The sequence below is a fragment of the Pangasianodon hypophthalmus genome, chromosome 20, assembly GCF_027358585.1.
Source record: "Pangasianodon hypophthalmus isolate fPanHyp1 chromosome 20, fPanHyp1.pri, whole genome shotgun sequence".
Classification (NCBI taxonomy): domain Eukaryota; kingdom Metazoa; phylum Chordata; class Actinopteri; order Siluriformes; family Pangasiidae; genus Pangasianodon; species Pangasianodon hypophthalmus.
The window spans coordinates 11,733,655-11,760,110 of record NC_069729.1 but is presented as its reverse complement, the minus strand read 5'-3'; the positions used below and the strand labels follow the sequence as shown (position 1 = coordinate 11,760,110).

Below are 26,456 nucleotides of genomic sequence, written 5' to 3'. Positions count from 1 at the left end.
ATTTGTCCAAAAATCACAACCACTGAAAACACACTCAGCAGTTTTTTGACAGCGTAGATGACATCTAAGGTGTGCAAAAAATTCCTTCCTTAATGTAAATTTGTTGGAACCACAATTTTCACACAGGAGGGACAAGCGCTCACAGCTTGTCAGGTTGTCAGTGCAATGGTGCTTTGCCAAATGTGACCGAACCACACTCAAAGTCTTAAATTAACAGCGGCAATCAGAATGCAGACATGGCTGTGATTGGTGCCGTCCTACACAGTCGTGATCTAATCTGTAATGTTTCAGGAGGGCTGTCTATCCAAGTCAGATGACACAAACAAGTTTTTTCTTCTTAATTCTTCCTTAACAAAGAAACTACCTTGATCAGATACGAATGAGAGATGAAAAGTCTTAAAAAGCTGAGCATTTTTGTAAGGCAAAGTAGCAGACTGTCTCAAATGTTCACCATTGATTGATTAGCTATGCCCGGTGGTCTCCAACACGGTGTCCGCATGAAGACTGTAAGTGTCCCATGCAGCATATTCTATAAATAACTTTAATTTCCTGTCATTTATTTTTTAAATAACATTTGTATAAAGTTATTAAAAACTTCGACTTGAAATGAGCTCATAACAGTTATGCTACATTTACCTAATGAAAGCAATGTTAAAAAAAAAAAAAAAACTTCTCACGCACAAACCAACAGTTTTTAATGTGCACACAGACAGATAGCAGCAGAAGTGGGAGGTAGTGGCGAAGTATAGCACAGGGAGCTGCTCAGAAAAAATTACAGGCTAGTCATCTGCGCGGCCCCAGACAACACTGCTGCTCCGATTTTACAAGAAATGTTATGATTGCTGAGAAGGATTGTTGTATTGTAGTTTGTTTATTAATGATCAATAAATAATAGAGGCAAAGGTACTTTGTTTAATCTTATGCATCTAAAAGATTTGGTGCTACAGCCCCTTCAGCCTGCTCAGACTCCTGATCTAATAAGCCTCATGATAGCCTCACACAGGCACAGGTCCAATGTACTGTAGATTTGCTAGCTATAGTACGTTGCAAATGTAGCTTTTTAAGTGAACAAAAATTTATACAAATAAACAAAATTATTAATAGTGAAAGCCTCTACTGATTTAACACCCTGTTTAAAGTTACTTACCTTTGAAATAGCTTTTTACAAAAAAATTAACTTTGTCCATGAGCTTTACTCAATGGCAGCCCCAAATTTGCTTGCTTCAAATTCAGTTATGTATTGCATCATTGGTGTCCCAGAGGATCTTAAAAAATTATGCTGGGTTTACTAAATTCCAGATTAATGTTGAATTCACTCAAAATTATTTGTAGACTTTCTTTATTATGAGTACAGTAAAAACTCTATCTTGTGTCACAAATATAATTTCAAATTAAGTAAATTTAAAAACTCAGTTTTTTTTTTAAGTAAAATATGTTTATTTTTTATGGGCAGTATTTGCTGAAGGTAATTTTTTCTTGTGCATAACGCTTCTTTCTGATTAGCCTAATTTTTTTGTACTAACAAGTAAACATACTTCAAGTTAGTTAGGTTTCCACTCGCAAACTTCTTCCTCTGTATGCTACTACCTCTGGTGCTGCCACCTAATGTGTAAGGAGGGGTAAATCTCATAATGAATATTAAATGGAAATATCACAACACACCTCAGAGAAGCAAAATTTGTCTTGCCAGTATTTGAGACAGTGAAATTCTGGCTCAAGCCTAGTTCTAATTCATCCAAAACGTGAACAGTGGGGTTGAGGTCAGGGCTTTGTGCAGGCCACTCAGCTTCTTATACACCAACCTTTGCAAACCATGTCTATAAATCTCACTTTGTGCATGGGGCATTGTCATGGAAAAGACATTTTAGACATTTCTGTGCTTCCAATTTTGTGGCAACAGTTTGGGGAAGGCCCACATATGGGAGTGAAGGTCAGGTGTCCACATACGTTTGGCCATATGGTATGTTTAAATTTAGCTATGGTCAAATATTATTTAAGTGCTAGATGTACTAGTAATATTATTTAAGTACTTAAATAATTTGTTACCGTGGTTACCATGAAAGAGATGCAAGCTATTTTTTTGCCTGCTATATGAAAAGCAATGCTGAGTGGCAGGAATTCTGACATTTCATATGGAAAGTGGAGAAAGACAGGAAGAGCGGAGAGTGAGACCGGCAGAGTGGAGAGTGAATTTTTCCTATATGTACAGCCCTACTCTGAGCTTTTTAGCATCCCTGCAGTTCCAGTTACATTTTCTGTTGTGATTCTGTTTGTATCATGTAATTGGCATGATAAAAAAAATTTGCTCCAAGATGCTTTCAGGAAAGGCTTCTTTCTTACAATGCTTCCATACAGCTTGCTTTTATGAAAGTAAAGTTTCTGCAGTTGAAACTTTTAACAACCACAAGAATCAACTATATTGTGCAAGTCTACAACTGTGATCTTTGGTCTCCTTTACCATCTTCCTCACTGCACAGGGGTACAGTGTGCTCAAGGGTCCAATTCCTAAAAACATTTTCAACCTTCTGCACACATGATGCTTTTTGTTTTTCGCATCATTCTTTGTAAACTCTAGGGACTGTTGTGTGTGAATGTCCCAGGAGATCAGCAGTTTCTGAAATGCTAAAACCAGCCCATCTGGTACCAACATCCATGCCACAGTTAAAGTCACAAAGATCGCACTTTTTTATCATTCAAGCTCTTGACCAGTAAGTGCATAATTTTGTGCATTGTGCTGCTGCCCTGCCACATGATTGTCTGATTGGATAATTGCATGAATGTGCAGGTGTACAGGTGTTCCTATTAAAGTGGACAGGTTTGTAAGTTAAAGTAGGAAAATTGGTATTTCCCAGTTTCCTAGCACCACTCAAACACAACATTAGTCACCTCCCAGTGGCCTTGTAATCCCTAGACACGTATGTATACACACACACTCACTTCAAATCTAAAACACAGAGAATGTTAGGAGTGGAATACTCTCATAAATTCATAGTGTAAAATTCGCACTATGTTAAATGTAAAACCCATTGAAGTTTGTCATATATATCAAGTTATCAACTTGTAGCCTAACAATAAATGATGCATGTCATTGCAGTGTTAGTGCAAGTATTAAATTTTTCCTTAGTGAAACTACAATTTATTTATTAGGATGTTTAACAAAACACTGTATTAACTGCATTTTTGCTGAAGCCTAAAAAAAACAATTAATTGTATTGAATGTCAGGTGTAACATGAGTAGAAAGTTGGCAGGATGCAAGTGCTGATACACAACATGGCTTTTATTAAGGGCAAGGCAGAAATTATCATCATAGTCTACAGCAGAGGTCATGAAACAGGGAGACAGCATCACAAAAGGTAATCCATAATCTGAAACAGGTCAAACCGGGAAATCAGGCTGAAGCTAGGGAGCTGGAAACAGGAAAGGAAAATTTGGAAAAGAAGGCTCGGTAATGCACATTGACATGAAACAAAACTTAACAAAGAGACTCAGAAACTAGGGTATTAATAGACAAAGTAATTAGGGAATTAAATAGGCAATAGGTGGAAACAATTGGAATGATAACACAAAGGGGCAGAGACAGGACCAGAAAGTAAAAATAAACAAATGTCACAATAAGAGCACTGTGGTCCGCAGGGATTTATACACAGAGAGCAAACGTTTATCCCTGGTATATAGCTTCAGACATAATCCTTTAGAATTGGACCTTAATGACCACTGTTGTATTACACTGTATCAACAAAAACGAACATACAAACAAGAAAACAAATGTTACTTTGTCTATGTATTAACTTTATTTCTGACAGAATGATTTTTTGCATGGTGTTCTGATATTTAAAAATGCCTTGTTTCAGAAATCAGAAGAATTGTTCTAATTGTGAACCAAATATGGTATAATGTTTAATTTGGAATGTGTTTGAGGATTTCAAAGCCTCCTGTGGCGCTATTTTAGTAAAACCACTTTGTTAGGAACCAAAGAAGTGTACATTACAATGTAAATGAGGGTTGAATGTCTTCCCTGCTTCCTCTGCTCACTTTACAGCATGAATTAAACACAGCATATCACATGAATGTCCTAATATTTCTTGAACCTAAAATAACTTGAACCTAAGCATGCTGCTCACCTTTACTGATTTACGTTACATGAAGGAAAGGTAGCTTACACTTTGTTTTACTGAGAAGTAGTGAATAAAATCCAAAGCTGTGGATTGATACAAGGCCAAGTTTAAGGCAGGACACTGGCGGTCACCTTGGGATTTTGCATAGAATGAGCTTTTATGGAAAGTGGGGTAATGTGAGAAAGTCTATAGTCTATAGTCCCTGGTGTGCTATAACGTGACTCTCTCTGTGTTGTCACTTAATAGCACACCAGGTACTAGGTGAAAAAAACTGCTCTGAATATAGAAACAGAAGAAGAGGACATGCAGGTGAGCTCAGTAATTGATGGTGGTTGCATTCTTACTGTAAAAGAAATACTTGTCCACACAAGTTGCCTAAGCTCAGAACAAGTCGAAAACTAAGGAACATTCAGGTACAAAATCTTCAGGTGCAAACATTCATGTGCAAAAATGATGGGAACATCAGCCTCATGGTGTTATTCCAAAGTAGATGATATCTACTCGTCATTCATATTATTATATGTGATTTTAGTGCACAGTAGTTTTTTAATACTATCTCTCTAAGTATGCAAAAAGCGAAAGTATGCAAAGCGGAGCTGCCCAACACCAGTGCTAAAAGTAAAAAGTAAAAAAATGTTAAAAAAAAATTAATGTTGACTTATGTGTATTGGAATACATACATAAACGACGGGAACATGTATGAAAGATACGCAGGAGAGTATGTGAGGAATTCTGAATGTGTAGCTTTGACATGTGTAGTCACATGTCAAATTTAACCACAGGGAATATTTTTCTTGACACTTTTACCTTTGGCATGCTTATTAGGGATCTAGACCCGGGTTTCTGTAAAGCTGCTTTGATTGTTGTTAAATGTGCTATATGACTGTTGCTATGATTTGTTAAAAGCAGTATATAAATAACTTCAAATTGAAAATATGCAGTAAAGCATATTTTTGAGATGATTCCTTTTTCTTTTCAAGTATCTACTCACATTTCAGGTGTCTTTCACATTCCATGTCTTTGCTTTAGTGCACTGTGGAGTACATTAACAAGGAACAATGGTGTAATTTTAGACTCATTTCTGTTATCGCATAGTGTAAAATGAATCTCCTCGCAACCATATGGAGAGGAGTGGCTTAGAGCCCCATGGGTCCATTGGATCCAGCATGTGTGATACGGCAGCCTGCTTAACACCCTTCTCTTCCCCCAAAGGTCACATTGCCTGGGGCAACTGTGTGATTATATGCTGTCTACATTGTTTGCTCTATTTGCTGTCCTGTGTTTTGTTCTCAGCCTTTTGATGCCACATTTGCCTCCACCTTCTTACAGGCTCTGCCATGGCAGCAGGTGTCAGTCTGCTGAGTGACGTGACCTACTCCAACTCCAACAGCAGCAGCAGTGCAGGGAACAGTGCAGAGCACACCACTGACATGGAGCCAGGTAGGCCACCACGCACACACACACACCCACACACACACACACGCATGTGTGCACGGATGTGTTTGCACCTTCTGGAATAACACACTAAAAACAACTAAGTAATGTTGTTGAACCTTATGGGATTAGTGTTTCCTTGTAGGCTAGCCTATGTATTGCAGTGAAAATGAATGACTGTTATAATACTAGAGTTTGCAAGTCCTGTTTAGCACAGTGTAAAAAGACATTAAAGACATAATTAACTATTCTTAATGTACGTCTTTTTTATGATACATATGATTTGAAGATATCAATGTTTGGCACCAGATGCAGCTCTTATGTTCTGCAGCTCTTGTGTAAATGAAATGACTGAGATTATATGGATTGCTGCAGTTTTGTTTTACCAACAATGAAATTCTAGTAACCTCTCTTGTGTGTCTGTCTACTGAGGATGCAAATGTCAAAGCATGTTTCTGTCATTGTTTGTGAAGAGCATTTTGCTGCTAATGCATTCAGTTAAAGAAGTTAAATTCAGTTAAATCTCTGTTAAGAAACATTAAGCATATCTAAAGCATAAAAGTTAATACATAATAATAATACAACATAATAATTCAATCTGTTCCCAATCAGGAGTTTGCTCTGTGTTTGTATTTTGGGATAGCCAGCATGAAATTTCATGATTCTGATTTCTGATTTTGGATGAAACATTTTGTCTCAACAGTTTAATGTAGTTTCTGCACATTATTTATTTGGCTATAGAAGATTTAATTATTGTATGTTGTGACAAGAACATAAGCCTAAAGCATTTCATTATTTTAAGATGATTGAATGATGAGGTAGGCCAATTTCTCTTTCAAGAAGCATTTCACTTTTAGTTAAAATGCTTGCTTTTATAGTTCATATGGAATACATTAACAGCAGAGTAATTGCAGACTCATTTCTGTGATCATTGCATCTCTGCATTATGCAGTACTTGCAGGAAATGAGTCATCTGTCTTTCCAACACCTCAAGCAATCTGCTCTGCACCTGAGATGTGATCATAGCGAAACCTCTGCTCCATCTCCCACTGACTTGGACACTGGTCACCATGGAGACCGCCTCGAGTGCAACCGTGGCAGTTACGTTGCTTCTTTTGTGCTCTTTTCACACTCCTCATAGTGAGGAGGGACATGCAGAAAGTCCTAAGGAGGAGGCGGAGGTTTAGCCCAGCTGTCCTGTTGTTGTCCTCTCAGAAGCTTGTGACAGCAGTCAGCATGGCCCAGGAGCAGGCAGCATTGAATGGATACGAATGTAATTCTGTTTTCCAAAGTTTGCATTTTTTTTCTTACCATGTCTGAGGAACCTCTAGAAGACACTTATATTCTTGGAATGGTCGAGTTTTCTCTCGTCCACAGGCAATGAGGCATTTGCATCTGTTCTGTGGTTTGAGTGTTCTCTGTCATTAGTTTGTGCTAATGGGCTGAAAAATAACAACAGACAGTCTTTGATCTTTTCATGCAGTATTTAAAGGTTTTAACATTGCTGGTACATTGAGATGTAGATGACTCTTCACATAGAACATATTGTTTATGTTAAAAAGGCTCTGGTTTTAGATTTCAGACCCAGTGTCAGGGTCCCCACAGCAAAGTACACCAAGGTGGGTGAGACCTTGAGGCATGTAATCCCGGGCCACATGCAGTGCTCCATGGCGTGTGGAGGACGAGCTTGCAAGTATGAAAACCCATCTCGCTGGAGTGATGAAGAACAGGCCATCAAGGGACTTTACTCCTCTTGGTAAGCCATTTCTCATCTCCTTTGGAAAGCAAAGCAAACATTATTAGATATCATGAAGGAATCATGCAGGGCTGAACTGGCTGACAGAGTAGCAAATGCTTAGACAGTCTGATCTCAGATATCTGATAAGAATCTGTTAACAAGATGGTAAGAACAAAAGACATTCTGTAACGATTTTGAAATCTTTATTTATTATAGTCTCCTCTATTTTGTTTACATCAGGATCACAGACAACTTATTAGCCATGGCAAGGCCTTCCACTGAGATTATTGAAAAATACAGCATCATCAACCAGTTTTTGGGGTAGGTTATGCTCTGCTTGCTAATGCTAATAAGTATGTAACACCGAGGAGACATTGTGTTTACACTTGGCTCTTCCTAGATGCGGACTAAAGACCATAATTAACCTGCAGCGCCCAGGAGAACATGCCAGCTGTGGCTATCCCCTGGAGCCAGAGAGTGGATTCACCTACCGCCCAGAGGTCTTCATGGAGGCAGGGAGTGAGTCACACAAGCAACTTAATCAGGCTAATAGATTCAGGCTTATCCTCCTTGGTGGACTTTATCTGACTAATTGGACTTAAAAAAAAATTGGACTATCTGACTAAAAGGACTAATTGTTTCTGACTAATATTATCTCAGTGGTCCAGGTTATCCAAGTAGTTAAATGCTGGAAAGAGTCCATTTCTAATGTATTTTGTAATACTGTGTGTTTCCATGTTTATTATGAACCTAGAGAGAGTAGAAGATTGGCAACTCCTAACAAGCTCTCTGGAGATAGATACATTGCTTATAGTCAGCAACTTCTAGGAAAATACATTAGGGAAATGGTTCCACAGGCCTCAGCATGTCATTACATGCTCTAAGTGCCACTCAAACTTTGCAAGTGGGTTTTCCTCACATTAATGTAGGAAAATAGCATTGTTTTGTTTACATGATATAGGCAACATGTTTATTTGATATGTTAACATCATTATTCATGCATTTATCATGCAGTTTTATTTTAGTCAAGAACAAAATAGTTGGGTCTGACTGTTGACATGTATGTACCATTTAGTCTATTTCTACAACTTTGGATGGAAAGACTATGGGGTAGCCTCCCTTACAACAATCCTAGACATGGTGAAGGTCATGTCTTTTGCTGTGCAGGAGGGGAAGATGGCCATTCACTGTCATGCCGGGCTTGGAAGAACAGGTTAGCATTCATCTGTATCTGCATGCATGCGGTAATAGAATGCATTTATAATTTTTTTTTTTTGCAACAGAAATGTGCATTTGTAGTATCTCTGCTGATTAGTCGTAATCACAGATGCAGTATCAAAATGCATTTACACATTAATGTTCAACAGTCCTGTAAAAGTGGCTTTTTTTCTTATCACATTAAACCAGTTTGATGTATTAGGGTAGTAAAAACAGATTTGAACTTCTGCAGGACTTTTTGACTCTGACAACCCTGAGTTACAGTATGCTAAATGCAGGTTTTTACTAGAGCTGTGCAATTCAAGTAATTTTGTTCTCGAACACAAAAACTTACTCCTTGATATTGAAAAAGTAAATAGACTCACATATGAAATAGTTCTGCTTTATATAACTACATCAAATTAATAAAAGAACCATAATACTTCACTACCAGTATAATTTAGTGTTCAAATGCATTAGAATATTAATGAGGCTATCATTTAATTTGTCACATACGGTGAACATTAGCAGTTCAGCCATGCATAACGTGTGCATAAACACACAAAACCACATGAAATGAAAATCACAAGGAAGCAAATTATAAGTTTGAATTATAAAAAGGGTTGTTTCAGTTCTAAATTCTGAATGGCTGAGCAGAAGCTATTGTAAAATCCTCAATATATGCATACCTGTGACCACATCACAATAATTGAGTTACACTTATGCCATTGAGCTATCCATGCAATGTTCTAATATTTTTCTTTCAAGTCAAGTGGCTTTATTGTCATTTCAACCATATACAGCTAGTTAGTACACAGTGAAACGAAACAACGTTCCACCAGGACCATGGTGCTATATCAGACAACACAGAACTACAAGAGACTACACATTTCTACATAAAGTGCACATGCAGATGTGTGCAAACAGCATAAGACAGTACAAAACTACTAAGACTGGACAATAACTACTAAAACAGGACAATAGGCACAGTAAGAGACAGTGCAGAGCTGACCAGTACACAGTTCTAGCATAAAAGTGTCAGATATAACCAGAGTATGCCAATTATACATACTCTCTCACTCCATCTCGTAAACCTTATTGTTTCAGATTTGTTTTTCTTATTTAATGTTTTTCCTGTTGATGATATTTAGCTTGATTTTACATTTCATAAGTCAGCTGAGATTCACCCCAACAACACATAGGTCCACTGCCCCAACCCAGTTTGCTTCCTATTAACTCTATATAGGATATTACAAACTTACATTTGAGATTCCCCCACAGAAATACAGTGACTCCTGCTGGCAGGCACATGTAAATATAATTTTGCTGCATGAGAATCTGACCACACTACACTCAAGAGTCTTCTCTATTGTCTCTCAGATTAAAGTATTGGCACACTTGGCTTCATGTGAGTTGCATTCTGTAATTACTGCAGACCAACAAACTCCTTGTGTCTCATGCTCAACAGGAGCCTTACAAAGAGTGATAAGTGATAGCATCATGCCACGGATTCCCATTTAATAAAAAAAATTAGGTCTGTTTTTAAATGGATATTTTGTATTTGATGGCAGGCCAAAGAAAATCAATTTGTGAATTTTCAAGTATATGAGTTAATTACGAGTACTTGATTAGTTATTAATTAATCATTTCCCAGTGTAATAGTGAACTGCTATAGTTATCATTTAGTGTCTATACATTATATATTCCTGTAATTGTATTTACAGACTTATTTAAGAATGTTTGTGTGTCTGCTGTATTAAGTCCCTTCCCTTAGATAAACTATCTATCTGTTTGTCTGTCTGCTTGTTCTTTTTGTTTACAGGTGTTCTCTTGGCCTGCTATTTAGTGTTCACTTCACGGATGAGTGCAGACCAAGCCATCTTGTTTGTGCGGGCAAAGCGTCCAAGCTCAATACAGACACGAGGCCAGTTACTGTGTGTGCGTGAGTTTGCACGTTTTGTAGCACCGCTGCACTGTGTGTTCTCAAGTGTCGAACCACGGGCACATGCTGTCACACTGTCCCAGTACCTGACACGTCAGCGATACCTGCTGCATGGCTATGAGGCTCGCCACATGAAGCACGTGCCAAAGATAGTCCACCTGGTCTGCAGGCTCCTGCTAGACATTGCTGAGAACAGACACACAGCAGAGGAAAAATACCTGTCTGAGATCCCTGACCTGACAGCTGAGGTAGAGAAGACCATATCGCAGCAGGCCTTGCAGCAGCTAGGAAAGGAGATGAGGGGGAAGGGCATCCTTTTGACCTTGCCACACTCCTTGCAATCCTCCACTCCCCCTCCTGAGCAATTTGAGAATGTAAATGATGTTAATAAAGCTCAGATTTTCCGCAGCTTCAGTGACTCTGTTCTGCACACTTTGGGCTCTAGGTCCAAGGGATTCGGATGGCATTCAGGCGTGTCAAATCTCCTGAGTGATCACTGTGTATCTCAGAGCAGGTTAGCAGAATCTCCAGATGTTCAGGTCTCCAGACAACTGCTGACTCCTGAAAACTGTATTATGTCCAAACCCGACTCTCTAGCTGGATCCTCAGCCTCCCTTGACGAACCCAAGAAAGAGGTGGAACACATGCCTCCCTCACCAGTTTGCAGGAAGCGGATACCATTGAGTGAGACAAAGCGCAGCAGGTCTTTTGGGTTTTCGAGAAGTAGCGCAGCCATAATGCCCAGGTTGCCAACAAAAGAAAAGTTAAACCAGGGTATTAGAAAACCAGTAAGATGTCATGGCACTTGTACAGGAAGCAGCGATGTTCCTTTCCTCTTGCTCCAGACTGAGCTTTCTCCAGAGGTTCGCCATGTGCTGGTGGCTAGGGCTCTCATGATGGATGTAGAAGAGGAGAATCTAAGGAATGCCATTTCAATGTGGCAGGTACAGAAAAGTCCACCAACATGTGGCTGGGTTTTATTTCATTAAAAAAAAAAATAGTATTTGGCTTGGTTGTTGCTTACCATTCTAGACTGTTTTCAAAAATGATTAAGGTGAAAATTCTTTATATGAAACTGGAATATATAAATATGCTGCCCACATAGCATAGCATATTTAGACAAAATTACATTGTTTGACTTTGTCTTCACAAATGAGCCCTGAAAATGTTGCCTGCCATTTTAATTCAGACTTGAAATTTGGGTGAATTGTTTATTATTACATAATGTACTGAACAACATGTCATATCAATCTTTCACATAATTCACATGGCAAGCTCTGAGGCTTAGTAATTTGTAATACAGAGGTGCCAACATCTACAGTTTAGCCTGTACAATTTTTGACCCTTTGCTGTGGCAAAAGACATCTGAAAACAATGCTTTCTCAGCTAAAGCTGTGGTCAGACTAAATGCAAATAAAATTCAATGAAGGGGAAATGATGTGGGACCTTAAGGATTGTTTCCGGCTGCAGTTAAATTCGCTTTGCACTGACGTTATCTAGGTGAACTTTGGCCTATGAATTCATGAACCTCAATCTTTTGAGCCAGTAGAAAAGAAGAGGGTGAGTATTTTGCAATTCTGTGTATCATACAGGGCCTACTTCATCTTTTTTTCTTTTTATGTATTGAACTAATTTGTTTTCTTATTTATGTAGACAGTTTATTTTCATGTCAGTAATAAAAGTGTAAAGAACTTTTTTGTTTATTTTATTATTTTTTATTTTTTAGAGTCTGCAGGATTTTTATTACGTGCAGGATGTTTATTATCTGACATGGACATCCAGACTGCAGACCAGGCAGCAGTTATGTTAATTTTGTAACAGTATAAAGTAAGCTTATACACTCAGCTAGTTGCTTATAAATCCAAACATTTCTGCAGATAGCTGTTAAATATCAGTTCATGTTTCTTGTTGATAATGTTGGCACCTCTGGTAATAAATGTCTGTCTGGTAATCTGTTATTTTTTATCAAAATCAGTACTCAGACCTTTAGTGTGTCCTTTTTTATTTGCCTTTCAGACAGACTTAAATTGCAGAGAAGGGGCGTGGGAGAGGCTGTGCATAGAGCGCAATCCACTGCTGCTCTCTGCTCTCATGTGGTCATGGTTGGAGCAGCTGAAGGAGCCGGTCATCACCAAAGAGGATGTGGAGGCACTAAGTCAGAACAGCCACAATCCTCTGCAAGCCCTCAGCATCATGGACAAGGTAAAATAAGAACATGGTACAAACCTTGAAACTTCACAGGATTGAATAAGCCCTAGCCTTATGAATATGACTCAAAATTAATTGGCAAGAAGGTGTACCTCTGACGGTCTAAAAGTCTACAACTGAGATCTCACACTCCAGTGTTGGAGTCATACAGCTTTCAGTGCTGATGTATTAAAATTAAAATTACGTTTGTTAAATACATTGAACATGATCCATTGTGCAAGTTGAACAGGACTGCATCTTTCACATGAGCAATATACACCGATCAGCCTTAACATTAAAACTACTGACAGGTGAAGTGAGTAACATTGGTTATCTCAATACATTGGCACCTGTCAAGGGGTGGGATTATTAGGCAGCAAGTGAACAGTCAGTTCTCATAGTTGATGTGTTGGAAGCAGGAAAAATGAGCAAGCATAAGGATCTGAGCAACTTTGACAAGGGCTAAATTGTGATGGCTAGACAACTGGGTCAGAGCATCTCCAAAACAGCAGGTCTTGTGGGGTGTTCCTGGTATGCAGTGGTTAGTACCTACCAAAATGGTCCAATGAAGGACAATAGGTGAACCAGCGACAGGGTCATGGGCGCCCAAGGCTCACTGATGTGCAGGGGGAGTGAAGCCTAGTACTGTAATGAGGTACTGTAGCACAAATTACTGAAAAAGTTAATGCTGGCTATGATAGAAAGGTGTCAGAACACACTGTGCATTGCTGCATATGTGGCTTTGTAACAGCAGACTGGTCAGAGTGCCCATGCTGACCCATGTCTACCGCTGAAAGGTGATTCATTTCCATGTCAAGCTCTTGCGATCTCCCTGGACAACTCTCTGATCTCACCTTTGGTTACTGCTCGCAGCCTTGGGGTAACCATGGACAATCAACTGTCCTTTTCCTCACACATTGCTAACCAGACACGCTCATGTCGATTTCTTCTTTATAACATCAGAAGGATTCGTCCATTTCTATCCACACAGGCCACTCAGGTGCTTGTTCAGTTCCTTGTCATTTCGATACTGGACTCCTGGCAGGTCTGCCTCTGAGCGCCATTCAACCTCTGCAACTGATCCAGAATGCAGCTGCACAACTGGTTTTCAACCTTCCTAAGTTCTCCAACATGACCCTTTTGCTACGCTCACTCCGCTGGCTTCCTGTAGCTGCCCACATCAGATTTAAAACACTGATGCTTGCCTACGAAGCAAAAACGGACCAGCACCCACTTACCTCAGAGCACTTATCACATCCCACACTGCACCACACTCCCTCCAATCCTCTAGCACTGCTTGACTGGTCCCACCATCTCTCAGGGTACAAGGAAGACATGCATCAAGTCTCTTGGCACCTAGGTGGTGGAATGAACTTCCTCTAGATGACCGAATAGCTGAGTCACTGGCAGTTTTCATCGTCTAAAGACTTACCTCTTCCTAAAGTACTTGAATTAGCACTTAAAAAAAACTTTATATTGTCTGAGTGCTTGTTACTATATTACCTCCCCAACAGAGTTTTTGGACTGATGGTATTCTTAGTCTGTGACCTAGTGAACCAGTATCAGAATGTATTTATTGATAGAGACTTCTGTATAGCATTTCTGTAAGTCACTCTGGATAAGGGCATCTGCCAAATGCCATAAATGTAAATGTAATGTAATGTAATGTAATGCTGCTTGGTCTAGCATCACCTGCCGCAGCAGCAGAAGTCAGTAGAGGATAGCAGCAACCAAGCAGGTGGGCACAGTGGTGGGTTTGAATGACACGGCTTTGGGCTCTGGGTCATGCATGCTGGACAACGCATCCAATTTGCCGTTGTTACTTGTAGGTCTGTAGGATATTGTATCTTGAATCTGGTGAAGAAGAGAGCCAACCTGGCTTGGCGAGGCAAGAGGCATTTGGCCCTCCTGATGTATTCCAGGTTCTGATGAGCCGTGTACACAACAAAGGGTTGGAGGGCCACTTCCAGCCAATGCCTCCACTCCTCAAGGGCCAGTTTTATGGCTAAAAGTTCCCTATTCCCCACATCATAATTCCTCTCGGCTGTGATGCCTCGTAGCAGTGGAAAAAGCAGTCTTCCACTTATCTCCCTCCCAGATACTTGGTGGTACGCACTCTTCATGTCAAGTTTGGTGAACACTCAGGGTTCCAATTGTTCCAATGCAGCTGGCACCAAAAGGAGGGCTAGTGGAACTTCTTTATTATTTTGTTTAAACCACGATAATCGATGCAAGGTCATAGTTCTCCATCTTTAAAATCAAGTGGGAGTTTATTGCCATTCCTTTGTATAGCATTGTATACATTGGAACGAAATGTCATTTCCCCAGGACCATGGTGCATCACATAACAATAGATAAATCTACATAAAGTGCATATACACAACAGTAACAAATACACCAGACAATAAATACACAGAACATAGACTGTAAACTATTGAGTAGTGCAGCAGCAATATTGGCAGGAAAAAGATTTCCATAAATTTAAAAAAAAATGTCTGATGCAGCTTTGTAAAGTGCAGGTGTGCAGTGCTATTGAGTCATACTGGTTTAGGTGTTTAACTAGCCCAGTTAAGTGTTGGGAGGCAGCAGGGTGTTGAATAATCTGATTGTCTCAGAGAAGCTGCTGCTGAGTCTGGTTGTGGTGGCGGCATGGCTGATACTGTACCTTCTGCCAGATGGAAGGAGGGTGAAGAGTTCATGAGATGGGTGAGAGGGGTCATCCGCAATGCTAGTGGCTTTGCGGATGCAGCGGTTATAGCATGAGGGTAGATAGACCCCGATGATCTTTTCCGCTGCTCTCAGAATCCTCTATAGGGTCTTGCATTCAGAGCCTGTGTAGTTCCCATACCACATGCTGAAACAGCTGGTCATGACAATCTCTATCATCCCTCTGTATAAGGTGCTAAGGATGAGTAGGGGGAGGTTGGCTCTCTTCAGGCTCTGCAGGAAGTGGAGGTGCTGCAGGGTGGTGTTGAGGCAGGTGGTGTTGAGAGTTCAGGAGAGGTCCTCCATCATGCGCACACCAAGAAACCTGGAGCTTTTGACTCTCTTCACAGTTATTCCATTGACGCACAGGACTGAGTCATGTACTTGGGTCCTCCTGAAGTCAACAATCATCTCTTTGGTCAACTTTAAGAGATAGATTGTTGTCTCTACAACATTCTACGAGGTGGCTCACCTCCTCCCTGTATGCTGACTCATCAGTGTCATCAGCAAACTTGATGATGTGATTTGAACTGTACTTTGCAGCACAGTAAGGAGTCAGCATGGTAAATAGCAGTGGACTGAGCACACAGCCCTGGGGAGCTCCGATGTTCAGTGTGGTGGTGCTGGAGATGGTGTTGCCAATCTTGACGGACTGGGTAAAAAAGTCCAAAAAGTCTGTCAAAAAGTCCAGGATCCAGTTGCAGGGGGCGTTGTCTAACCCAGCAGGCTCAGCTTTCTTATCAGCTGTTGTCGTATGATTATGTTTAATTCTGAACTGTAGTCCATGAACAGCATCCTTACATAATTGTCCTTTTTTGTCTAGGTGAGTCAGAGAAAGGTGGATGGTAGCAGATATGGTGTCCTCTGTTGAGTGGTTAGGATGGTAGGAATAATGAAATGGGTCTAGTGTGGTGGGAAGACTTTGTGTTTCATGACTGGCCGCACGAAGCATTTCATGATGATAGGTCTGAGTGCAACAGGCCGGTAGGGCTTCAGGCAGGACATAGACAATTTCTTTGGCACAAGGATGATGGTGGTCCTCTTGAAGCACACAGGGATGACTACATGGCAGAGGATGATGTTGAAGATGGCTGTGATGACATCTGCAAGCAAATAAGCACATTCCATGAGCACCCGGCCAGGTATGTTGTCAAGACCAACAGTTTTCCATGGGTTAACTCTGGACAAAGTTTTCCTGACATCTACTGCAGACAGAAAAAACACTTGGTCAGTGGGAATCGGGGTGGTCTTTCCTGCTGGCATGTTGTTCTGTGCTTCAAACAATGCGTAGAAATCGTTCAGTGTGTCTGGGTGCAAGGCATCACCATCACAGACAAGTGGTGTAGCTTTGTAATCTGTGATGACCTGAATGCCTTGCCACATATGCTGTGTGTCCTTGGTGTTTAGGAAGTGACCATGGATTCTTTCTGCGTAGTTGTACTTCGCCTCTTTGATAGCCCGGGACAGATTGGCTCTTGCTGTGCAGAGGGCTGCCTTGTCAGCAGACCTGGTAATGTCTCGGGTTTCCAGTAGTGCACGCACCTCTGCAGTCATCCACAGTTTCTGGTTTGCATGTGTCGTGATGGTCTTGAAGGAAGTCACATCATCTATGCACTTGCTTATGTAGCCATTGACTGATGCTGTGTATTCCTTCAAATTTGTGGTGTGGTTGTATGTAGCAGTCTGAACATGTCCCAGCCTGTGTACTCGAAACAGTCCTGAAATGCTGAGATGGCTCCTTCAGACCAAGTTCTCACCTGTTTCAGAACCAGTCAGGCGCATTTCAGCAGTGGTCTGTATGCTGGGATTAACAAAACAGAGATGTGGTCTGGGCAGTCAGTGTGGGGGCAGGGCACAGCCTTGTAAGCACTGTGAATGTTGTGGTAAACCTGGTCTAGAGTGCTTGGTCCATGGGTCACGAAATTAACATGCTGGTAGAATTTTGGCAGATTTCAGGTTTGCGTGATTAAAGTCCCTGGCAAAAATGAAAAATTGGTTGAGGCGCACTGTCTATAAGTTACTGATAGCCCCATAGAGTTCACTTAGCACTTCCCTTGCGTTAGCACCAGGTGCAGTGTACACCACAGCAATGAGCTCAGTGGTGAAGTCTCTGGGCAGGTAGTGTGGCTGGCACTTTACAGTCATAAACTCCACCAGCAGTGAACCATAGCTCAAGACCACAACAGCATTCCTGCACCATTTTTTGTTGGTGTAAACACACAAACCACCACTGCAAGTCTTACCAGACAGAGGTTGCATAGTTCCTCCCACTGTCCATAGTTTATTTCTCCTGAGCTTTGTTTTCCATTGTCAGCAAACACTGGTTATGATAGACATGTTCACCAGTGTTTCTGATGCACATGCCTGGTAAAGGTTTTCAAATTAGTATGGACTACACATAATATAGCACCATATTCTGGACCCGAAGTGATTGCTGCATGCTACCGCGCTGCCATCTTGGTCATTACCATCTTTCTTCTCTACAAAGAAGAAACCCACAGAGGCTGGAGATGCAGATGGACAGAACCCTTGCCTTATGGCCTCTTGAATGTATTCATCCATGGTGGAAGTTTCATTGATGGACAAGAGCTAAATGCAAAAACGTGGAGGGATTCCACCAGGTAGTGGGTCTATGGGACCTGCATGGTCTATAGAACCTGCAGGTCTGTGGAACCTGCAATCCCATGCATGATGGAGAGGTAGCTTGGTGTCACCCTGCTTTCTTCTGTTAAATGTTGATAGTCTGGTGGCACACTCTCCAGTCCCTTAACTGCCTGGCTTTCTATGGATGTAGAGCCACCCTGGACTTGGAGGCATTGGTCCGAGCAGTTGGGTGACAAGCTGATTATCTCCCCTCTCAACCATCTTATAGAATGATCATGTTGCTTGAGCCAAGGAAGTCCTAAAACAACAGAATGTCCAGGTTAGTCAATGACAAACAGTGAGATGGTTTAAACATGACGAGGCCCTGCTTTTAACATGAGGGATTTAGTACTGTACTGAACTCTCCTAGTTACCAAAAGTTGCCTGTCTAAACCTCGCACCCACAGTGGTAGGGACCATGATTGTTCTGGTATGTGGTGGGCTCTGACCAGATGTTTGGCAATGAAGCTGCCCGTTGCCCAAGAGTTAATTATGCCTGCAGCACATACAGAGCCAGCATCCCAATTAATCTGTATGCAACAGTGAAAGAATCAGCAAGATAATAACTGGAATTGTCACTCAACAATGGAAACGGAGGCGTGGGTTTCACTGGGTAGTTCATTCATTGGTGGCCAGATGCCCCACAGTACATACAGAGTCCTTGATTAATTATTCAGTTGTGTTCTTTTGGTGACAGTCCTGATCATTCCACATTCATGGGCTCTCAGATCACTTGAGTAGTGTGGTTTCCTTTTCATGGAGAAGGTTGTCCAATCTGATTAGAAGGAAATCAGCTGGTTTAGGGTTAGGGACTTGTCTCTGCAGGCCGATTCTCTTTGAATTCCCTCCCGCAGTCAACTCTGATAAGCGGGAATGAGGGCCTGTTCATTCCACCCAGTTTGGGCTGCCAGTGGGTGGAAGGTGAGGGCATACTCAGCAGCTGGCTTGTTACGTTATTGGATATCTTAGTGGATTTTGAAGACCTACTCTAAAATGGGTGATCAAACACCTCCTTAACCAAGGAAGTAAACTGCTCATAGTACTGTCTCCTACCCCTGTGCTTTTTGGATAGCGGTAGCCCCCTCCTGTAAGCAGGGAGATAATGAAGGCCACTTTAGAGGCTTCATTGCTGAACCTGGATGGATTGTGTGCAATGTATAGGGAATGCTGCAGGAGAAATCCTCTGCGATCACTGGGTTTGCCTTCAAATTTTTTGGGTGTAGATATCTTCGAGTCATCTTTAGACACGTTTACATTTATGGCATTTGGCAGACGCCCTTATCCAGAGCGACTTACAATTATCTCATTTATACAACGGAGTAGCTGAGGGTTAAGGGCCTTGCTCAAGGGCCCAGCAGTGGCAGCTTGGTGGTGCTGGGATTTGAACTCTCAACCTTCTGATCAGAAGTCCAACATCTTAAACACTGAGCTACCACTTCCCTCACTCACCTGACACTTTCTTAGGAACACCATTCTAATACTGGATAGGACCTCCCTTTGTTGGATTCCACAAGGTGTTGGAAAATTCCTTTGAGATTCTTATCCATATTTACATGATTGCATCACATAATTGCTGCAGATTTGTCAGCTGCACATTCATGCTGTGAACCTTCCATTCTACCATATCTCAAAGATGCTCTATAGGATTCAGATCTGTGTAGGCCATTTTAGTACACTGAACTCACTGTCATGTTCAGGAAACCAGTTTGTGGTCGACAACAATACTTGGTTGGGCTGTGGCATTCAAACAATGCTCAATGGGTATTAAGGGGCCCAATGTATGCCAAATTTCGATCTCCCCATCTACACATTGCAGCAGAAATCAGACCAGGCAGCGTTTTTTCAATCTCCAACTGCCCGCCATGATTTGGATGTAAATACTCTTAAATTAAAGCTGAAAGTCTGTATTCTGATTTTTGGACTTTTTTGAATTCCAACTCCAATATACTGTGGTAGACGTACAGTATTTAGGGATATGACTGATGACTCTGTTTGTATATGTGTCTATCTATCTATATCTATATATCTATATTTATATCTGTGTGTATATTATATATATAGTTGGAGAGATGTATTGATAGTTTGTTAGGCAGGAGAGGGAGGGTGATGGTGAAGGATATTAGGTGATGATCAGAGACGTGGACTGGGGTAGCACTGATAGCTGGAGAGAGGCGATTGAAGACCAGGTCCAGGACATTGCCTCCCTTGTGTGTGGGATGGCAGCTGTTGAATGTCAGGGAGAAGGAATGCAGAAGAGAGAGAAGGCAAGAGGACTGGAATTAATCAGAGGGGAGGTTGAAGTCTCCGAGGAGAGTGAGATGGGTGCTGTTGGTAGGTAAAAGACTGAGGCGCATGTCCATTTCTTCAAGAAAGTCTCCTATGGGACCATAGATGACAATGATGAGAAGGATGATTGGAGAAGCAACTGTAACTACATGGAGTTCGAAGGATGAGGTGTTGAGATGAGACAGTGAAAGACGTGTGAAGCACCATGTCCAGGACAAAAGCAAACCTGTACCACCACCCCGTGCCAGTTTCTTGTGGAGTGTGAGAGAAAGCATAGGCAGAGGACAGAGCAGCCAGTGTAGCTGAGTTCAGTGAACTGATCCAGGTCTCATTTAGTGCCAGAAGGTGGAGAATGTAATGGCAAGCTAAAGCTGAGATGAAGTTGGCTTTCTGTGTGTACTGGCAGTTCCAGAACTCACCTACCACAACTGTTTGGGTGGATGAGGTTACTGGTAATTCTGCCTCTGGCTTGTGGAAGAGAGCTTCTGGGTTTGTGAGATGTGATGACAGAGGTAGGTGTGAGGTACATCAGCAGTCTAGTCTGGAGTGAGGTCAGTGAGTTTAAGTAGAGCTGAGAGGGAACAGGTAACAAATACTATTCAACTTTTAACACTATCTATCTAACCATGCTTCACTGTGGGTATGGTGATCTTTTAGATTTATACCCCAAAATCTACCTTGATCTCAATCAAACAATAACACATTTTTCCCTGTGGCTTGGGGTGATTTAGGCAGGCCTGGGGTTTTGGGTTTTTTTTTTCCATGAGAAAGGGCTTCTGTCTAGACACTCTACACCATAGCTCAGACACGAAATATATGAGAGATTGTCACATGCAGGGAGTGAACAGTACTTGCCAGAAATTCCTGCAGCTTCTGTAATGCAGCTCCTTCAATCCTGTTCATGATAAAGTCACTGTGTTGCCCCATTTTCTCCACTTGTTGATGATGGCCTTCATGGTATTCCAGTGGTACATACAAAGTTTTGGAAATTCTTTTGTATCCCTCTTCTGATTGACACCACTTGGTAATGAGAATCCGTACATGCTTTGTAAGTTCTTTGTGGACCATGGCTTCAATTCAATTCAATTTTATTTGTATAGCACTTTTAACAACGGACATTGTCACAAAGGTGACGGTGGCAAGGAAGAACTCCCTGAGACGATATGAGGAAGAAACCTTGAGCGGAACCAGACTTAAAAGGGAACCCATCCTTATCTGGGTGCTAGCGGATAGTGTGATTATAAATAAATCATTTCTATAAAAGTGTACTATATGGACAAATAGTGCAATTGTGCAACCAGTAAATTCATCACAGTTTTCACAAGAAGTCAGTTTGTTAAGCCTGTCCATTGTCCACTGATGGAGTCCTGAGTACAAAGCTGCTCGTGGCAACTGCAGCCCCATAGCCACCACAGCAATTGCAATCGCTTCGGCAGTCAGAAGAAACCAAAAAGATGTAAAGAAAATCTTACAGAATCAGCTGATCTTTATTTGGGGTTAATCAGAATTACTTCTTTGATGACAGATGATGAGTATGATTATTACTTTTGAACATGATTTTGAATGTAATTGCTTAATTTTGAGCACAGCCACATGCTCCATTATGAAAGGGTGGACACACTTAGAGAGCCAGGTTATTGTAAATTTTTTCTTTTTCTTTTTTTCCCCACATAAAATGTTTCTATTTGTTTTTCACTTGAATTTTGTTGGTTCCAATCACATTAAAGGTGGAAAAAGGTCTGATGTAATTTATCTTGGTTTCATTTTTACATCACAAAAACTTGAAATTCTAACAGGAGTTAGACACTATGTGTATATTAAGGAATGACACACTAGTTTGATTTATTTTGTTACATTTAATGCTTCAGAATGTTGATATTGTAGCAGCTGAAACAGTAAATTCCTCACTGACAGTCACATTCACAAACACTGTTTAGATTTAAAACTGTCACCAATTAAAAATTCATTTTCAATTGTTACATGTTTACACTTTTCTAAATCTGTATATTTTTAGACTACATTAAATTATGCAGAGCTTCTGCCAAACATCCGTGTGAGGTAAATGACTTCTTAGGAATGATAAATAACGTATTAGAAGCACAGTGGTATATAGTGTGATATGTCAGAACCAGTTACAATCTGGACTTTAGTGCCATGATATTACAACATTTTATTTGCTTTGGGACTGCAAATGGCTTGTTACTTTGTTTACCAATATAGATTGTTTAGAAATATGTTTCATTTTGTTGTATTAGGCTCTGTAGAAAATAAGATTTTTTAATTTCTTGATTATGTTTTGAGGATTCAGTAACACTTAACAATCTCTGTTTCTGTATGTCATGTAGGGCCACAAACAAACCCTTCTGTGTATCCTGGACTGTGCTGCACATTTAATGAAATTACCAGAGGAAGTTGAAATGTCTGTTCTTCATCGTACAATCAAAGCATTCACTAGGGTGAGTACTTGTTGCTTGACAAGCATTCATGCTTGAGAAACTGCATGGGAGTAACAACCAACAATGGAATTCTTTAGATATACCCCTCTTCCAACTTGTATCTTGAACTGAATTTGAGGTTATTGCACTAATTTTGGCTGTGCTTTCCATCTCTTTCAGGTTACCAATGATTCAGAGAATGGACAGCTGATCTATAAAGCTCTTATGGAAATTCTAGTCCCAGTTCTGAGTGATATGAGAAGAAAAGCGATAGAAGTAATACAGAGTTGAGTGTCTGTGCCACTACCCATAATCACCTTGGTCATTGTGGCTAGATACATACTGCACTAATATTTTTGAAAGAACTATTGTATTTCTTCTATGAAGTGTTGGTGTCAGCAGGCTAGATGTTCTTAAATGGTGCTTTGTTGTCATTTTTATTCTTTAAATTAATGTAATTTATTGTCTCATAATGCACACATCAGATTGGCTGATTAGTTTTTTTTTTGCTTGTTTTTTTTTTTTTTTTTTTAAATACTGCCATATATGTGTGTGCCACATTGTTCTCAAAGTTGTCATAATTACTCAATATGATGAAGCATTTTGGTATCTTATGTTTATTATCCAACTAACAGCACTATTTATTAAGAAATATCTAATTGTTTAGGTATGAGTAATGTTTTACAAAAATAATTATCACACTGTCACAATATTGTTTGCCTCTTGTTTTTTTTAAATGTACCTCCACTTTTTAACATAAAAACCAAATACATTGACTGTGCAACATATTTTATTAAATATTTGTATGATATGTATAGTAAAGCAATTTTGTTAGGACAAAAATAAGAAAACAAAGACCAATTCGAGGTTTGCTCTGTTAAATGTGATAACTTGTAGCAAATGTATGCTGTATATTCATGCAAATCCTGTTAGAGTATATGGCCAGAAGTATGTGCACACCTGACCATCACAGCTATATGAGCTTGTTGGACATAATATTCCAAAACCATGGGCATTAATATGGATTTGTCATCTCCCGTTGGGGCTGTAACAGCCTCCACTCTTCTGGGAAGGCTTTTATAAGATTTTGGAGTGTGTCTGTGGAAAATCATTCCCCATCAGTCAAAAGAGCATTTGTGAGATCAGGCACTGATGTTGGACAAGAAGGCCTTGACTTTCTAATTAATTCCAAAGGTATTCATTGGGGTTGCGGTCTGCTCTGTGCAGGTCACTGGACTTCCTCCACAGCAGACTCTTCAAACCTGTCTTAATGGACCTCGCTTTGTGCATGGGGCACAGGCAAGCTGAAACAGGAAAGGGCCTTCCCCAGACTGTTACCACAAAGCTGGAATCATACAATTGCCTAAAATGTCTTTGTAACTAAGTGGCCTAGCCCAAACCCTGAAAAACAGCCTCAGACTTTTATCCCTCCTCCACCAAAATTTACTGTTGGCACTATGCATTCTGGTAGGTATTGTTCTCTTGGCATCTGCCAAACCCAGATGCTTCGATCAGACTGCCAGATAGCAAAGCGTGATTCATCACTCCAGAGAACATGTTTCCAGTGCTCCAGATTCCAGTGGCAGTGTGTTTTACACCACTCCAGCCAAGGCTTGGCATTGCACATAGTGAGCTTAGGTTTGTGTGCAGCTTCATGGCCATGGAATCCCATTTTATTGTGCTGATGTTGCTTCCAGAGGCAAATTGGAACTCTGTAGTGAGTAATGCAACAGAGGATACAGCACTTGGCAACCCTGCTATATGAGTTTGCATAGTCTACAGCTTCGTGGCTGAGTTGTTGTTGCTCCTTGACACTTACATTTCACAATAATAACACTTACAGTTGACAGGGAAGATCTACCAGGGCAAAAATTTCAGGAACTGATTTGTGGCCAAGGTGGCATCTTATGACGGGGCTATGTGTAAATTCATCGAGCTCTTCAGTGCAACCCATTCTACTGCCAGTGTTTGTGGAGATTGCATGGCTATGTGCTTGATTTTATGAACCTGTTAGCAATGGGTATGGCTGAAACACCTGAAGTCAATAATTAGGAGGGGTGTCCACATACTTTCTGCCATACAATGTAGGTATTTCAGCACAACTGACATCTAACAAGTGTGTACAAGCTTTTGCGTAATGTCCACTGCCTCATTTTAACGGCATTATTTTCTACTAAGCTGCTGTTTTGTAAATGGTCGACACTGTCTGTTGACAAAAAGCACTGTAGCTAACTAAAGTTTAAACTTTAACCTCATTCTCTTATTGAATGTATATGAAATTTTAAGTGAACATTAACTTGAACTAGTGGGAAATTGTAAAAAGCATCTGAGCATATTGAGGATTTTAAGGCACTTTTTGTTCTTATCTACATGCCAGTAAAATAAACTTTAATAAAATGAGCTGGTTGTGTTGATTTGCAGAATATAAAATTCCAGATTAAGATACTAATGGACTGTTAGGAATGGGTTAGGTGTTTGATTTTTTAATGCCATTTCAGCATCAAGTGGTAGGAGGAAGGATATAAATAATAAATGAATAAAAATGTATAAATGAATACATGAGTGGGAGGCACAGTGGCTTAGTGGTTAGCACATTTGCCTCACACCTCCAGGATTGAGGGTTCAATACTTGCGTAGAGTTTGCATGTGCTTCAGGTGTTTCCTATGGGTACTCTGGTTTCTTCCGCCAGTCTGAAGACATGTGCTGTAGGCTGACTGGCATATCTAAATTGTCTGCAGTTTGGGAATGGGTGTGTGTGTGGGCAGGGGTGTCCCACGCCTTGTGCCCTGAGTCCCTTGGATAGGCTCCAGGCTCCCCACGACCTTGTGTAAGATAAGCAGTACAGAAAATGGATGGATGGATGCTCTCTAATGCACCTTTAAAAGTGAAGCCAACATATCTCTGAGGCTCTCTAGGGGGAGAGAGACTTACATTTCAAGTTATATCTCGACAAATTATTTTCAGGAATAGTATTCTGTCATTTTTAAAATTTCATTTTATTTTGATATCTCCCCCAGTATTTTTCCTTACGATAAATGCGTTTTATAGATGTTATTTGGTGATAATTAAAAGAGTTGGTTTATGGTTTATGAGGTGATTTATAGTTGTTTGGAGGTTTTCTGGTATGTGGCTCATTTTGATGCCTAAACTAGCTCATTAACTAGCTAGCTAGTGCCTAGATAACATTAGCAAACTGAAATACCTTGAAAGTAAGATGAAAAATTAGCTCGCTAGCTAGATGTCATAATATTAATTAGAAGTTATGTCATATTGAAATAAATTATGTGAACATTCTATTTATTTAGGTAGCTAGGTTAGCCAATAACTTGTTTTTAAATGTACCACCAACAGAGAGGGGCATTAAAGAGCACTCTTGTCCATTCAGATGGTTAACTTACTGCAGGTGTCAGAGATCTAGATGAAAATCATAGAGAGCAGTGATTGGTTCCTCAAAATATGTTGTGTTGAGTGTAAATGTTGACTGCTGTTTACCAGTGTATTTTCAGTTGGTACCTTACATTAGCTACTTAATACTTACATTACTTTGATTAATGTGATGGATTAGCCAATGTCAGCTAACTAGCAAATAGTAGCTCAGTCAGTCATGGCTCAAAGCTCTAAAATCATTTCCTGACAACCTGCAATCAGTATAACTGTGCAAATTTTATGACTACAATTTAGCTATATGTTTTACACATTAATTAATAATACTGCACTTACTACTTTGAGCTAGTGTTGCGTCATGTTAGGTTTTTACACTTTCCATATGCC

The 26,456-nt window shown here is 40.4% G+C and overlaps 1 protein-coding gene across 2 annotated transcripts in view; it reads left to right on the top strand.

Annotated features, from left to right (window-relative positions):
* ptpdc1a (protein tyrosine phosphatase domain containing 1a) overlaps positions 1-25,084 on the top strand; it is a 39,280-nt gene extending 14,196 nt beyond the window's left edge. Inside the window, exons 2-11 of one of the 2 annotated variants that reach the window (XM_026933008.3) lie at positions 5,446-5,556; positions 6,692-6,823; positions 7,126-7,306; positions 7,529-7,609; positions 7,689-7,807; positions 8,364-8,501; positions 10,308-11,371; positions 12,444-12,629; positions 22,595-22,705; positions 22,865-25,084. In XM_026933008.3, the coding sequence (XP_026788809.1) occupies positions 5,454-5,556; positions 6,692-6,823; positions 7,126-7,306; positions 7,529-7,609; positions 7,689-7,807; positions 8,364-8,501; positions 10,308-11,371; positions 12,444-12,629; positions 22,595-22,705; positions 22,865-22,975 (2,226 nt within the window). In that variant the 5' untranslated portion in view covers positions 5,446-5,453 and the 3' untranslated portion in view covers positions 22,976-25,084. The remainder of the gene's footprint in view (positions 1-5,445; positions 5,557-6,691; positions 6,824-7,125; positions 7,307-7,528; positions 7,610-7,688; positions 7,808-8,363; positions 8,502-10,307; positions 11,372-12,443; positions 12,630-22,594; positions 22,706-22,864) is intronic. The other variant, XM_026933009.3, reaches the window with a different exon arrangement.
* The last annotated feature ends 1,372 nt before the right edge of the window (positions 25,085-26,456 follow it).